Source organism: Cherax quadricarinatus, chromosome 17 (assembly GCF_038502225.1).
Source record: "Cherax quadricarinatus isolate ZL_2023a chromosome 17, ASM3850222v1, whole genome shotgun sequence".
Lineage (NCBI taxonomy): Eukaryota > Metazoa > Arthropoda > Malacostraca > Decapoda > Parastacidae > Cherax > Cherax quadricarinatus.
The window spans coordinates 29,577,517-29,594,708 of NC_091308.1; the positions used below are offsets into that span (position 1 = coordinate 29,577,517).

Here is a 17,192-nt window from a genome sequence, read left to right on the forward strand (position 1 = left end):
ACCAAATGCATCGTATCTACTCAAACCTACACTATTTGCAGGTGACACTACATATGTCTTCTCTCACCCAAGCCCAGTCATGCTAGCCAATACTGTAAATACTGAATTACAGAAAATATCTACCTGGATGATGACTAACAAACTTACTCTCAACACTGACAAAACCTACTTCATTCTGTTTGGAAACAGAGCTACAGATGTCCCTCTTAACATAATGATAAATGGATCACTTATCACAAAGCTCAAAGAGGGAAAATTCTTAGGAATCCACCTTGATAATAGACTAAAATTTCAAACACATGTACAACAAATTTCCAAGAAAATTTCCAAGACCATAAGCATACTATCGAAGATGCTGTACTATGTTTCACAGTCAGCCCTCCTGGCCCTATATCACTCACTCATTAACCCCTATCTCACCTATGGAATTTGTGCATGGGGCTCAACAACAATAAACCATCTCAGACCGTTAATTACCCAACAAAAGGCTGCAGTCAGAATGATAACAAATTCCCAATACAGGCAGCACACTCCACCAATATTCAAAACTCTAAACCTACTCACCGTACAAAACATCCATACTTATTATCGTACCTACTACATACATAGAACACTTAACTCGGATATAAACCCTCCCCTCAAATGTCTCCTTACCAACCTCAACAGAACACATGACCTTAACACAAGGCACAGATCACCCTTTGATGTTCCTCGTGTCCATCTCACACTATGCAAACACTCAATGCACATAAAAGGCCCAAAAATCTGGAATTCATTACCTGTGAATATGAAAGAAACACTGTCTGTTTATAAATTCAAGTCTCTTCTTAAAAATCGCTTACCCACAACTAAATAAATACTGAATAACTGTATCTCATAAATGTATAACCTGTGACCCTATCAAACTTTGTTTTTATAATTACATTACCCAATAGAATACTCCATTCTATTGAATGCTCAGCAACTCAGCAAATGACCATATGACCTGTCTTTGAAATACTCATTTGTGCTTAATTGTTATTTGTTTACTATAATTTTTACCACTGAATATATCATTGCATAGTTAATCTTAAGTTAATTTTAAGCCTGCCCATAATGCTCTGCATACAAGGGGCTTTTGGCATGTTTCACTTAACCACTGTATTTCTTTGTACATCTATGTATCATGACCAAATTAACCCTTTGAGGGTCGACAGGCCCTCTCCGAAACTCGTTCTCAGGGTCGGCCAAATTTCAAAAAAAAAAAAATTATTTTTTCTTATGAAAAAATAGAGTTTTTTTTTCTAAACATTATAGGATAAACAAAAAAATTTTACCATCAATACTTACGGAGATATGGATGCATGAAGTTTGCAGAAAATGAGCCGCGTATGGCAACAGCGGCGACTGCCGCTCACCCGGTAAACTTTGATTTACTTGTGTTTGAAGGTTTGTTGTTTTTTTCACTATTTTATTTTTTCACATAACTTATGTGGCCTATGAGACCAAAGTAAGGTGCAATGTACATATATACACTCGTTGTATACAACACAATAAGCACACAAACATAATTATCAATATATTGTTTACAAAACTTGTTTACAAAAACAAACAATACAAAACATTGTTTATTATTATTGTTCTATAATATATATACCAATATACAGTCACTGAACATATTCCTATTAGTTCTGCAGCTTGTGGAACTCTGAAACATGGTGTCATACACAATGGTGTTTTATCTTTCTCCCTCATTCTATCTCTTTCAATCTGTCTCTCTCTTTCTATCTGTCTGTCTATCTCTGTCTCACAGGTACACATAAATACAAGTATACATAGTATAAATTACCTAGGATAACCCAAGAAATCCAGACAAAGTGCTATACTCTGCTTGAAGATGTGAGTAAAAGTGATGACACAGTCTTGTGGCTCTCTGAGACAGAGAGCTAGACGGATAGACAGATAGACAGGGAGCTTGACAGACAGACAAATAGACAGACAGAAATGTTAGTGTACCAGTACCAGTGTACTAGTGTTCCACCCTCCTCCTCTTCTTCTTCCTCTTCCTCCTCTTCCCCCTACTCTTCCTCCTCTTCCCCCTACTCTTCCTCATACTCTTCCTCTTCCTCCTCTTCCTCTTCCTCCTACTCTTCCTCTTCCTCCTCCTCCTCTTCCTCCTCCTCCTCCTCTTCTTCCTCTTCCTCCTCCTCCTCTTCTTCCTCTTCCTCCTCTTCCCCCTACTCTTCCTCCTCTTCCCCCTACTCTTCCTCCTCTTCCCCCTACTCTTCCTCATACTCTTCCTCTTCCTCCTACTCTTCCTCTTCCTCCTCCTCCTCTTCCTCCTCCTCCTCTTCTTCTTCCTCCTCCTCCTCCTCCTCCTCCTCCTCTGCCTCCTCCTCCTCTTGCCTCCTCCTCCTCTTGCCTCCTCCTCCTCTGCCTCCTCCTCCTCTGCCTCCTCCTCCTCCTCCATTCTTGGAACAAGTTTGAAGAGCTTGTAGTTCATAATCACTATCATTATCATCACCAATGCTCACATCTGAGTCTGGGATTTTGGAAAATAGGAGTTTCCTCTTTGATTCTGGTACAACTGAACGACGGCCCAGCACCAGAGGTGGAAGGCTGTGGGTTGTCTGGGTTTTCCTCACTATTACCCATATTATGGTCATTAGTTTCGGTCAAAACCTCACCAGAACCTTGAAACTCATCTTCACTGTCACTTCCATCTGTATTAGAACTGTCACTGGGGAACAAAAGTGTCCCAATTCGCCGAGGAGTGAGGAACTTCTTACCGCAGGGCACGGTGGAAATTGTGTACTATGATGGCATTCCCACAATGCACCACTGGGTCCCAGATTTTTTTCCTACTGCGCACACCCACCACACAGACCCATTCTCTCACATCTAGGCTTATCAGCCTTTTCCTGCGAGATTTGAGGCCGCTAGAATTTATGCGTACTAGTACGTCAAAAACCCCTACGCGTAAGACGTACTAGTATGACCAAAACCCTCAAAGGGTTAATAATAAATAAATAAATAAATAAAAAACATTCATACAAAAGGAATAATTTTCTACAGTTACCTCCAGTAACACATTTTCTCTGATGCTGGACTAGAGAAAATGTTATTCTTGCCGTCACTCATAAAAGTCTGGCTGCCACATCTCATATTTATGTTTATTTATTCTATTGTGGGGTGTATTTATCATCTTTATATGTTATGTATCGTATTTATTACATAATTTTTAAAGAAAATATCATGGATAGATTAATGAAAATGTGTATATTAACGTAATATACGACATTTAATGAGACGGTGATTATTATTATTTTTATTACGTACGACATTTAATGAGACGGTGATTATTATTTATATTATCATTTCTAATATTGCGTCACTTGCGCAAGTTGTCTGGCTACGACATCTCATATTTATATTTATTTATTCTACTGTGGGGTGTATTTATCATCTTTATATGTTATGCATTGTGTTTATATAATTTTCAAAAAATATTATAGATGGATTAATGAAAAGATGTATATTAACGTAATATACGACATTTAATGAGAGTTGGTGATTATTATTATCATTACTAATATGACGTCTCGAGACTTAAGACACTCTTACTGATTTTAATGTGTTCCTGCATGCCAGCAAAGTAAGCAAGTTTATTTAGGTACAGGTATACATAAGTATAATTATCAAAGTATATATAAAATATTAAATAACTTTTAACCCTTTCAGGGTCCAAGGCCAAAATCTGAAAGGGTGCCCCAGTGTCCAAGAAATTTTGAAAAAAAAAAAAAAAAATATTTTTTCTTACAGAATTAAAGATAATATTTTTGTGAAGGTAATAAAACAACAAAAAAATTCTGAACAGTGCTTACCGAGATACAGCGGCGGGAAGTTGACCCAAAATGACTGGTGGCGGCAACATCAGTGACTTCCGCAAAATGGCATTTTTTATTTTACATTTTTTATACTTCTTTCTTTTCTTTTCTATTTTTTTTTCTTTTTCCAGTAACATTTGTGGCCTGTGAGATCAATATAATGTATATTGTATAAGTGTACACTCATTGTATTCAACACAATAACTGCACTAATTTGTTTATCATTATATTGCTTACAAAACTTGTTTACAAGTTTATTGTAAACAAAATTATGAAAATATTAGTGCAGTTATTGTGTTGAATACAACGGTACCATATGGTACAATGGTGCCATAGGGTGCAATGGTACCATATAGTATAATTGTAAGATATGGTACAATGGTACTATATGGTACAATATGGTACAATGGCACATGATACATTGGTACCATATGGTAGAATACAGTACAATAGCACTATTTGGCACAATAGTACCATATGATACAATGGTACCATATGGTGCAATGGTACCTTATGATACCATATGGTGCAATGGTACCATATGGTACATTGTACCATACAGTACAATGATACCATATGGTTCATTGTACCATATGGTACTATATGGTACTGTTGTACTCAACACAATAAACACTTATATTTTCATAATTATTATGTTTACAATAATTGTTTACTACAAAAATATGCAAAAATGTTGTATTATGTTCTATTATATATTTACAAATGTACAGCCACTCATCATGTTCCTTGAGGTGCATGACAAAGCACTTTGTCTTGGAAACTGCTGAGTCAGTAGCTAGCTTGCATCGCCACTCACTCAGTCATGGCTGGTGTCTCCTGCCACCAACACCTCCTATTGACCATATGGTACATGGTATATGTTACAGGGTACCATATGGTACATTGTACTATATGGTATAGGGTACCATGCAGTACAGGATAACATATGGTGTAAGGTACCATATTGTGTAGGGTACCATATGGCACAGGGTACCATATGGCACAGGGTACCATATGGCACAGGGTACCATATGGTACTGGGTACCATACAGTACAGGACACTATATGGTACAGATACAGGGATCCCTATGGAAATAAGTCACCCTGACTTTTTTGGGTTATCCTAGTATTTTATACATATGCTGCTATGTATGATAATCCATGTAACTGTATTTCTGTATGCCTGAATAAACTTACTCAAGCGCATGTGTCATCGTAAGTAAGTTTATTTAGGTATACACAAAGTTACATAGACTATCAGACTTAGCAGCATATGTTTGGAGAACCTAGGATAACCCAAAAAAGTCAGTCTTATTTCCATTAGGGTCCCTGTGCCCTGTACTATATGGTACAATGTACCATATGGTATAATGTACCATATGGTATACTGTACCATATGGTACAATGTACCATATGGTATAATGTACCATATGGTATAATGTACCATATAGTATACTGTACCATATGGTACAATGTACCATATGGCACATTGCACCATTGTACCATATGATACCATTGCATGACATGGCACCAACATGCCATATGGTACCATTGTACCATATGGTACAATGGTACCATATGGTTCAAAACCACAGAATTCCTCTTCAGCTCCACTTCCATCAGTCTTAGAACTGTAAGTTGTGAAGAGGAGAGTCAGAATTCGCCCGGAGAGTGAGTGGGGAGTGAGAGCTTCCTTGCCGCCAGGCACAATGAACAAGGCTACTTTGGCGGCGTTCCAACAATGCCATGCGGGTGTCCAGATTTTTTCTATCGTGTGCACACTGACCACCCAGACCCACTCTCAGATGTAGGCCTACCAGCCTTCTCGCGCTAAATTTGATGCCACTAGAATTTTGGCACAAATCTACAGTTTGGACCCTCAACGTAAAGCTGTAGATCTACGGCATGGACCCTGAAAGGGTGTGCAAGGCAGGTATACAATACCGACAAGATGAAAGTTAAGACACTTGTGCAACATCTGGTTATCTTTATTGTAGACGTTTTGCCATCCAGTGGCTTTATCAATACAGATTCTTGGACATAATTAGAAAACAGAAGAATTATATACAAAAGATGAGGTAATCAGTCCCTCAGCCTTGGAGGTGGTGTTTACAACCATGGTGCTGTAAACACCACCTCCAAGGCTGAGGGACTGATTACCTCATCTTTTGTATATAGTTCTTCTGTTTTCTAATTATGTCCAAGAATCTGTATTGATAAAGCCACTGGATGGCGAAACGTCTACAATAAAGATAACCAGATGTTGCACATGTGTCTTAACTTTCACCCTGAAAGGGTTAAAAACACTGGAAATTTTGGAGTGTCCAGACATAATGGAGAGACTTAATGCTTACGGATCTCACGGAGAATGTAAACAAACTGGGTGGGGTGCGGTGACCGAATTAAAAAGTCAGGTAGGGGGAGCCGTATAGAGTTTTGGTCATAATTTGAAATGACCGTATTAGCGGAACGCTGTAAAGTGAAATGCCATAAAGCGGGGCCCTACTGTATTGTGTCCAGACCTACCTCAATAACTGTGGTGGTTTCAGACGCCTTTAGTGCTTTGCAAGCTATCGAAAAATTTAATTCTCCTCATCCCCTAGTTCATCGAATAAAACTTTGGTTACACCGCATTTCTAACAAAAACAAAAATTATTTTCTGCTGGGTCCCTAGTCATGTTGATGTTTAGGGCACTGAGCAGGTGGACTCCTCTGTGTGGTCAGAAGTACATGACCTTCCCGTTTCATATAGGGGAATTCCATTTTGAAACTATTTTGCTGTAATCTCTAGCCACCTTCACAACCATTGGCAACAACATTGGTCTGAGTTGATTCATAACAAATTACATTCTATCAAGTCATGTTTGAGACCCATCTTTGCACTGGGCACACATCTCATTCATGGGTATCTGAGAATTGTCAGATTCCAATTTCAGTTTGCCATATTCTATTGGGCTATCCTGTCTACAAGCGAGCACGCATAATTTACCTACAAAGTCGTCACCATTCCAACACTCTTACTTTATCTTCCCTCCTTGCTGACTGCCCCACCTTTGATGCAAACTCCCTCTTTCACTTTTGGACAGCAACAGATTTATTACACAACCTTTGATTATACTTTTTTTATCACTCCTCACTGCCCTTTCTAATTCTACCTGTGTTATACTCTCCACCCTTGCTACTCTCAGATCAAACACATTAAACAGTTAACACACCCTACATTGCAGCACTGTGAGGCCCTTGTGCATTTAGTGCTTAGTTTGATTATAATATTAATTACATATATATTGTTCATCCTAGGTAGTAGGTTGGTAGACAGCAACCACCCAGGGAGGTACTACCGTCCTGCCAAGTGAGTGTAAAACGGAAGCCTGTAATTGTTTTACATGATGGTAGGATTGTTGGTGTCCTTTTTTCTGTCTCATAAACATGCAAGATTTCAGGTACATTTTGCTACTTCTACTTACACTTAGGTCACACTACACATACATGTACAAGCATATATATACTTACATACCCCTCTGGGTTTTCTTCTATTTTCTTTCTAGTTCTTGTTCTTGTTTATTTCCTCTTATCTCCATGGGGAAGTGGAACAGAATTCTTCCTCCCTAAGCCAAGCGTGTCGTAAGAGGCGACTAAAATGCCGGGAGCAAGGGGCTAGTAACCCCTTCTCCTGTATATATTACTAAATGTAAAAGGAGAAACTTTCGTTTTTCCTTTTGGGCCACCCCGCCTCGGTGGGATATGGTCGGTGTGTTGAAAGAAAGAAAGATATATTGTTCATCTCCTTATGTGTTAAACTCATTCCTGTGCACGGCAAGGCTTATTCCAAAACTACCAGAAATCTGAGTGACAGAATATACATTTTGCTCATAAGTTTGTTCTGCTACAGATATGGAGAGTCTCACCTAGTTCAAAGTGTTCCATTGACAATCAAAGCAGCACTCTTCAAATTATAAGCTTGATACTTTTTGGGGATAAGTAACTATATCCTCCTGTTCAGTATAATGTCAGGCATTGGTTTGTAGACTTTAAATGTTGAATTGAACTATTTATTTGTACATAAAAAGTGAAAAATTTTTGGAAAATATTTCTCATACTGTCTTTCAAGTTTCTCTCAGGCTAAGCAATAGCAAAATAATTTGTCACACCCAGAGTGACAAAGTCACACTGGGTGTGACTTTGTCAATGGTCCAAGTCGGACCGAAATGTCGTCATAAGCTTCTCTCTTTTATTATTATTTTTATTATCACACCGGCCGATTCCCACCAAGGCAGGGTGGCCCGAAAAAGAAAAACTTTCACCATCATTCACTCCATCACTGTCTTGCCAGAAGGGTGCTTTACACTACAGTTTTTAAACTGCAACATTAACACCCCTCCTTCAGAGTGCAGGCACTGTACTTCCCATCTCCAGGACTCAAGTCCGGCCTGCCGGTTTCCCTGAATCCCTTCATAAATGTTACTTTGCTCACACTCCAACAGCACGTCAAGTATTAAAAACCATTTGTCTCCATTCACTCCTATCAAACACGCTCACGCATGCCTGCTGGAAGTCCAAGCCCCTCGCACACAAAACCTCCTTTACCCCCTCCCTCCAACCCTTCATAGGCCGACCCCTACCCCGCCTTCCTTCCACTACAGACTGATACACTCTTGAAGTCATTCTGTTTCGCTCCATTCTCTCTACATGTCCGAACCACCTCAACAACCCTTCCTCAGCCCTCTGGACAACAGTTTTGGTAATCCCGCACCTCCTCCTAACTTCCAAACTACGAATTCTCTGCATTATATTCACACCACACATTGCCCTCAGACATGACATCTCCACTGCCTCCAGCCTTCTCCTCGCTGCAACATTCATCACCCACGCTTCACACCCATATAAGAGCGTTGGTAAAACTATACTCTCATACATTCCCCTCTTTGCCTCCAAGGACAAAGTTCTTTGTCTCCACAGACTCCTAAGTGCACCACTCACTCTTTTTCCCTCATCAATTCTATGATTCACCTCATCTTTCATAGACCCATCCGCTGTGTGGGTTATTTGTGTATTGTTCCAGTCATGGTATTGTGCCTTTTTTTGTTATTAAATCCTTGGTGTTTGCCTCACTGTTTTCTCTAGTTGGCGTTCAATTTAACAGGTGCTCCCACTAGGTACTAAGTCGTCCCAGATTTTTTTAATACAGTGCACACCAAGTGTTAAGACATTCATTGCTGACCAGGCATCTCAGGCCAATTGTGCCAAATTTAGAGGCAGGAAAAATAAAATGTAAATATATGTTTGGGGCACTAGTGGTAAGAATGTATATATACATTTGGACCGTTTACAGGTTAATAAGATCTATAAGATCTATTGCTAATTATTATTACATTCAAGGGGTGTTAAAACCATATGGTCCATACAGTGCCAAGGGAAATGGGAGGTAATTAGGTTCAATCCAAGAAAGGATAAGTTCAATTACTTGGATCCAGAGCCCTCACTGGGATCAAGAACTTTCCATGAGGGGATTCACTGCTAATAACCCAATTCGTATATTTCACTATCCACATTCCTAGAACATGGCCAGGTGGAGTAGATTCACTATTTTGAATCAAACATGCCAAATAGTTAATATAGTGAACATTAATTTTTTTTTGGTAGCCATATATTGATTTTTTTAACACACCAGCCATCTCCCACCAAGGCAGGGTGACCTGAAAAAAAGCTTCCACCATCACTAACACTGTCACTGTCACTGTCACTGGTGGTTAACGCTCTCGCTTCACACGGTGAGGGCCTGGGTTCGATTCCCAGCCAGAGTAGAAACATTGGACGTGTTTCTTTCCACCTGTTGTCTATGTTCCCCATCAGTAAAATGGGTACCTGGGTGTTAGTCGACTGGTGTGGGTCGCATCCTGGGACACTGACCTAAGGAGGCCTGGTCACAGACCGGGCCGCGGGGGCGTTGACCCCCGGAACTCTCTCCAGATAAACTCCAGATAAACAGTTCAGAGATCCCTCCGAACTGCAAATATCGCCACCTCAGAGTGCAGGCACTGTACTTCCACCTCCAGGACTCAATGAGTTCAGCTAACTTGTTTCCTTGAATCCCTTGCTCACACTCCAAGAAGACATCAAATCATAAAAAAAAAAAAAAGCCTCTACTCACTCCTAACACATGCAGACCTGTTGGATGTCCAAGCCCAATCAGTGTCTTTGTTATTAGATGTAATGGTATTGGATGTCAAGGTCTTGAAATTCTAGCTCCAGTTAGCAGCAACATGTTAATTAGGTACAACCGTGCAAGACTTCATTCCAAATGTAAATTAGTAACGCTTGTCAAATATTGTACATCTTGAGCCTAAATCAAATGTATCCAATTCTTTAAAGGCAATGATTGATGCACTGAAGCATTTTTAGGTACATTGCTGTCAAAACAAAACTTTATATATACTATATCTATCTTGTCCTCACTCTATTCTTTTATTAATACCTACTTGTTGCTTCTAGTGTCCCTTAGCTGAAGGAGGCAGGTAGAGACATTCTCAAGTGTCCCCAATTGAATGCCTAGTGACTTTTCAACCCGCTTTTTTCTTCTCAATATGGACAGGGCCTGCAAAATATTACAATTAAAACACTAAAGAATAAATAAAAATCAATTACATATAATTTAACCTTTTCAGGGTCCGTGCTGTAGATCTACGGCTTTACATTGAGGGCCTAAACCCTAGATCTATGCTATGAGCTCAGCTCACTCTGATAAGCTGTGAGCGGTAAATTTGGGCCTAGATATGAGAGAATACATCTATGTGATATGTGTGCACCACATAAAACAAATTCTGCAGCACACAGTGCATAATGAGAGAAAAAACTGAGACCGTAATTTTCGATTAAAACAGCAACTTTGCATTGTTTTTTTTTTTGTGTGTGTTTTTTATAGTTGTATTTGCAATTTCTTGGTCTCAATTGATAGAATGGAAGGTATATTACAGAAATAGAGAAGATTTTGACTGATTTTAGTATTGAAAATGGCTTGAAAGTGAGCTCAAAGTAGCGGAAATGTTAAATTTTTGCCGATGTTCAAAAGTAAACAAATGACCTCACACATCTAATACACGCCAGCTGGTGGGTCTAATATATGTTCACATATGTGCTGATATTATTTACACAATTATTACAATATTGCATGACATTAAATCTTCTATATTTTGGTTTGAATAAAAATTCATTATGTGAATTTAAAATCAAAATGGAATTCGTTTGCAAAGCCTGAAAACGTAACTAATAAACAGAGGAAATGTTAGTTTAGTGGCAGGAATACCTGCACTGTTTATTCTGGACCCTATTTTGAAATTGGAATATTTTGAACTTTGCACTAAATTGGCCAAATTACCATTTTCCAATCACTTTATTTTGTAGCTGAAACAGCCAAGTTGGCAATTTCTTGTGCTCAATCATTAGAATAGAAGTAATACTAGTGAAATAGCTAAGAATTTGATCGACTGAAATAAGGTAATTGGCCTAAAATGGGAGTCAAAGTCGGCAAAATAGCCAATGCGTAAATATTGCTAGCACATCAAAATTCGCGAGAGAATAATTTCGTCAATTTTCCATCAAATTTCGTACTTTTTGTTTTATTACCTTCAGAAAAAGATTCTCTACCATTTCATAAGAAAAAATAACAAAATTATTTTTTGAAAATTCTTGGACACTGGTGCACACTTTGAAATTTGGCCTCTGGACCCTGAAAGGGTTAAAAACATCATACTTATACAGTAGTAAATTCTAGGCCTAACAGTAATGAAGTCCTGAGTATAAACCAATAAACTCCACATATAGTGATATGTGCCACCCTTACTAGTGATCAGCATGTTGTTATTGCTTTACCATACAACTTTGTGCAATAATTGGTGCAAAATTACAGGTTTAGTACTTTTTTTCAATGAATCCTGTAAATATGACAAAGTGTCCTGAAAATGTGGATAATTATTATATTTACTGGGAAATGCTAGCCCCATAGAGATCATACAGCATCTAGGAAATAAGCGTATCTCCAACTCTCTGAATTAAGAGCCATTAACCAGCATTAAAGGTGAAGATGTGGAACAAACAATTTAGGTTTCGAACAGGGGCATAGTGATGCCTATATTATTATTATTATTATTATTATTATTATTATTATCATATTCCTTGGGATGTACTAAACCCATAGGGGGGAATATATGTCTTTTGTTGAGTAGATGATTTAGAGGTGGGATGCTGAAGTAGATTACTCTTCTTTACTCAAATTCTCTCTTATGAAATGCAGTCCATGTGACCATGCTATTTCAATAGATTTTTCCTATGTGCTTCTTCAGTGTCTTTTTGTACAACACTTTTTACATTTTAATTCAATTTATGTCTGAGAAACTAAGTCTTGTATCCATACATAATAGGATATTTCTAACTAAAAATGCATATATTTGCTAAGTGATATGCTATTAAATTTTTCTTGGTACAGTTATTTTTGTTTGTTAATTTATGAATCAAGCTTAGTTAAACTAGGCTAGAATTATGAGGTCTACTAATTAATTTATGATCATTAAAGAGGAAATCAATAATAGATAGCTATTAGGTACAAATTTGCCAGTTTAGGGTGCAATGATTTACTAGTGAAAGAAGCAACATTTTCTACTTAATTTAGGAAGCATCTAGGGATTTATTTGTCCAAGGTATACAGTAGGGCCCCACTTATATGGCAGGTTAGGTTCCAAGCTACTGCCAGAAAGTGGAATGCAATTTTTTCCACTTATAAATGCATAAAAATGCCAGATAACAAGTTTACACTAACATATATTAAGTTAGCAATAGAACTAGGCATTAAAAACAATAAAATATAAAATACACACACATTACACCCATTACTTACCTTAAAATATTTGTAGTCTTAATGTAAGGCGAGAGGCGAGTTGTATTTATTTGTAGGAAGTCAGGTGTGGGAGTATGATAGTCAGCCTGGCCAAGCCACTCCACCCCACCCACACGTAATATACACTATGACATTTAAAGCGCCCCAGAGCAATAAAATGCATATACAGTACATTCATTATTTTTTTTTTTTTTCAACAAGTCGGCCGTCTCCCAACGAGGCAGGGTGACCCAAAAAAGAAAGAAAATCCCCAAAAAGAAAAGACTTTCATCATCATTCAACACTTTCACCACACTCGCACATTATCACTGTTTTTGCAGAGGTGCTCAGAATACAACAGTTTAGAAGCATACACATATAAAGATACACAACATATCCCTCCAAACTGCCAATATCCCAAACCCCTCATTTAAAGTGCAGGCATTGTACTTCCCATTTCCAGGACTCAAGTCCAACTATATGAAAATAATTAATTACCTTAAAATATTTGTAGTCTTAACCCTTTCAGGGTTTCCAATGTACTAGTACAGCTTATGTGCCAGGGTTTTTGACGTACTAGTATGCATAAATTCTAGTGCCCTCAAATCTAGTGAGAGAAAGCTGGTAGGCCTACGTATGAGAGAATGGGTCTATGTGGTCAGTGCGTTCAGTATAAAAAAAAATCCTGCAGCACGCAGTGCATAATGAGAAAAAAAGCTTTGACCGTGTTTTTGGTTTAAAACAGCGACTTTGCACTGTATTTTCGTATGGTATTTATTGTTGTACGTATTCTAGTTTTCCTGGTCTTATTTTATAGAATGGAAGGCATATTACACAAATTGAGATGATTTTGATTGGTTTCACAATGAAAAGTACCTTGAAATTGAGCTCGAAGTAGAAGAAATGTTCGATTTTTGCCAAAGTTCAAAAGTAAACAAATCATGCAATGCGTCCAATACACGTCAACTGGTGAATCTAATATTCTTTAACAAGTGCGCTGATATTATTTATACCATTTCTACACTAATACAGTAGTCTGCATAACAGTAAATCTTCTATTTTTTTGAGAAAAATTCAAAGTGGAAAGCAAAAGAAATAAAAGAGGGGGCCTGGGGATGTGACTAATGAACAGAGGAAATGTTATTTTAGTGCCAGGAATGTCTTTCTTGTTTATTCTGAACCCTATTTGGAAATTGGCATCTTTTGAAATTTGTGTGAAATTGGCAAAATTGCTAAATTCTGACCACTTTATTGGATAGTTGAAATTGGCAAATGGGTAGTTTCTTGTACTCATTCGATAGAAAAAATGGAGTTCTAGCAAAATAGTTATGATTTTTGTCGACTAGTACACTGGAATTGGCCGAAAATAGGGCTCAAAGTGGGCAAAATCGCCGATGTGTAAACATTGTCGAGACCGCTAATTTTGCGAGAGCATAATTCCATAAATTTTCCATCAAATTCCATACTTTTGGTGTTATTATGATTGGGAAAAGATTCTCTATCTTTTCATAAGAAAAAATAATGTTTTTTTTTTTAAATTTGGCGACCCTGAGAACAAGTCTGGAAGAGGGCCTGTCGACCCTGAAAGGGTTAATGTAGGGTGAGAAGTGAGTAGTATTTATTTGCAGGAAGTCAGGTGTGGGAGTATGATAGTCAGCCTGGCCAGACCACCCCACCCCAACCACATGTATTATACTATGATACATTTAAAGGACCCCAGAGCGTTAAATTGCATATACAGTAGACCATTATTTAGCACGGTAGTTACGTTCCTGAAAAAAATCGTTAGATGAACTGAAGAACTTAAGGGAAAAATAGGGTTACATTCCCAAAAACCCGAACAACTTTTTTTTAGACCTCAACATCTTACAAAAATAAAAGTGAATATGTAGTTTTAGTTCATTGTTGTGATGTGTTATGTTGTTTTTACTGCTTAAGACTACAAATGTAACAGAAATAATAGTATTTCTTACCTTAAATTGTGGGTACTGGTGATTGTGGATGACTGTGAAGAGAGTGGAGAGATATGCTGTGGGCCTACTGGGCTGAGGTGGATGGTAGAGGTTCTGGTACTGAAGTCGATGGTTGTACAGGTCCGCCATCACAAATCCGGCAATCAGTTATTCGGTTCCTTCAGTTATTCGGCACTAATTTTGGCTAGCATAATTTCAAATTTCCAGGGTCGCCACACCAACCTGCTGGTACTGTTTGGTGGCGCTACTTGCTGCATCAGTCATTCCAATTTCTTTTTCTCCATTTATTGTTTTAACCTTCTTACTTTTATCCCTAGCCATGGTTCCAATGAATAAAAGAAATGCTTCTCATTATGTAAAGCACTTACACAGTACATTATCCATTAAAGATAAGGTGGGTTTGAAGCCACTCTTGGCTGCCATGAGTTCAGTCTCATGAAGCATGAGAATATGCTTTATTATTATGCTAATATCAACACTACAGCTTATTTGCCTATCACAATTGATCTAATATGACATAAGAAACAAAATAATTAACATAAAACATGTTAAATACTCCAGAATGAATAATATTTGGCATAACACCGAGCAGTTCGACAGAGTTATGAAGAGGATATGGTAAACAAATACCATTCTCCTATCCTTGTCTTGGTGGCTTATATTAGAGAAAACGGAGTATAGCACAGGGCTAACTATGATATACACTCGTACTCTACCATAAACATGAAGCAAAAAAAGTTATTTTCTCTCTATAGATTATCACACATAGCAGCATATGTGTAGAGAACCTAGGATAACTCCAAAAAGTCAACGTGGCTTATTTTTAGTACCTGGCTTGGATTAGCCATATATGATTTTTGGAAAATATTCGATTCCCAGCCAGGGTAAAAACATTAGGCGTGTTTCTTTACACCTGTTGTTTATGTTTACCCATCAGTAAATGGGTACCTGGGTGTTAGTCGACTAGTGTGGGTGTTATCCTGGGACACTGACCTAATTTTCTTGAAATACTCAACATAACAAGTGCCTTTCTATACAGTAGTATGTCACTCGTATTGTAGATAGTGACCCTCGTGTAGTAGATAGTCTTTTTAGTATGATAATAAGATGTTATCTTCATTATAGAATAAGCAGGTAAAAGGACCCCAATGGAAATAAGTCACTCTTCTGACTTTTTTGGGTTATCCTAGGTTCTCTACACATAGTATGATAATTCTATGTAACTGTATTTGTGTATATGTCAGATAGGCCTGTATACCTTGTACATGTACGTGTAGTAAATAAAGATATTATTATTATTATTATTATTATTATTATTATTATTATTATTATTATATTATTATTATTATTATTTTCTCAGTTGTTTGTTGGGTTATCTTATTCAAACTTGGGCAATGTATGATGGAAAGATACTTCTTCATGTACACCAAAAATGAAAGAAATCAGACCATAAATAGCGGAGTTCACTTCTCAGCCATTAGCGGCCGCTTAGCGGTATATTTTTGTATGGTTGTTATGGTTATATTCTCATTTTTTCGGTCTCATTTGATAGAATGAAAGATGTATTACAGAAATAGATATGATTTTGATTGCTTTCATGACGAAAAGTACCTTGAATTTGCGCTCACAGTAACGAAAATGTTCTATTCTTTAGCGAAGCTCAAGAGTAAACAAATGTCCAATACCTGTCCGCCTGCCAGTCTAAATTCCAGTACGGAGTCAAGAATGGATTGACATTATTTATACAATTATTACAATAATGCAGCAGTCTGCATAACAGTAAATCTTTTATTTTTTTTGTGAATAAAAATTCCAAATGGTAAGCAAGAGTAATATAAGAGGGGCCTGGAGACATGACTAATGAAGAGAGAAAATGTTATTTTAGTACCAGGAATGTCTACATTATTTATTCTGGATCCTATTTTGAAATTGGCATCTGTTGAAATTTGTGTGAAATCGGCCAAATTGCCAATTTCTGACCACTTTATTGGGTAGTTGAAATAAGTGAATGGGCGGTTTCTTGTACTCAGTTGACAGACTAGAAGTAAATAAGTTTATTCAGGTATACACAAATACAGTTACATAGATTATCATTCATAGCAGTGTATGTATAGAGAACCTGGGATAACCCAGAAAAGTCAGACAAAGTGACTTATTTCCAGTACCTGACTTGGGCTTGCCATATATGATTTTTTGGTAAATATTTTTTTTTTCTCGGTTGTTTGTTGGGCTATCTCACTGTAACTTGGGCAATGTATGATGGAAAGATGCTTCTTAACGTACAACAAAAATAAAAATGATGGACGATAAGTAAGGGAGTTCACTTCTCAGCCATTAGCCGCCTCTTTGCAGTATATTTTCATGTGGTTTTTATGGTTGTATTCTCATTTTTTGGACTCATTTGATATAATGGAAGATATATTACAGAAATAGACATGATTTTGATTGCTTTCATGACGAAAAGTACCTTGAAATTGAGCTCAA

General features: G+C 37.5%; 1 protein-coding gene across 5 annotated transcripts in view; it reads right to left on the reverse strand.

Annotated features, from left to right (window-relative positions):
* Positions 1–17,192, reverse strand: part of LOC128686344 (charged multivesicular body protein 7) — a 145,327-nt gene that overhangs the window by 60,248 nt on the left and 67,887 nt on the right. For all 5 annotated transcript variants that reach the window (XM_070085924.1, XM_070085923.1, XM_070085925.1 and 2 more), the window contains one exon: positions 10,346–10,461. In XM_070085924.1, the coding sequence (XP_069942025.1) occupies positions 10,346–10,461 (116 nt within the window). The remainder of the gene's footprint in view (positions 1–10,345; positions 10,462–17,192) is intronic.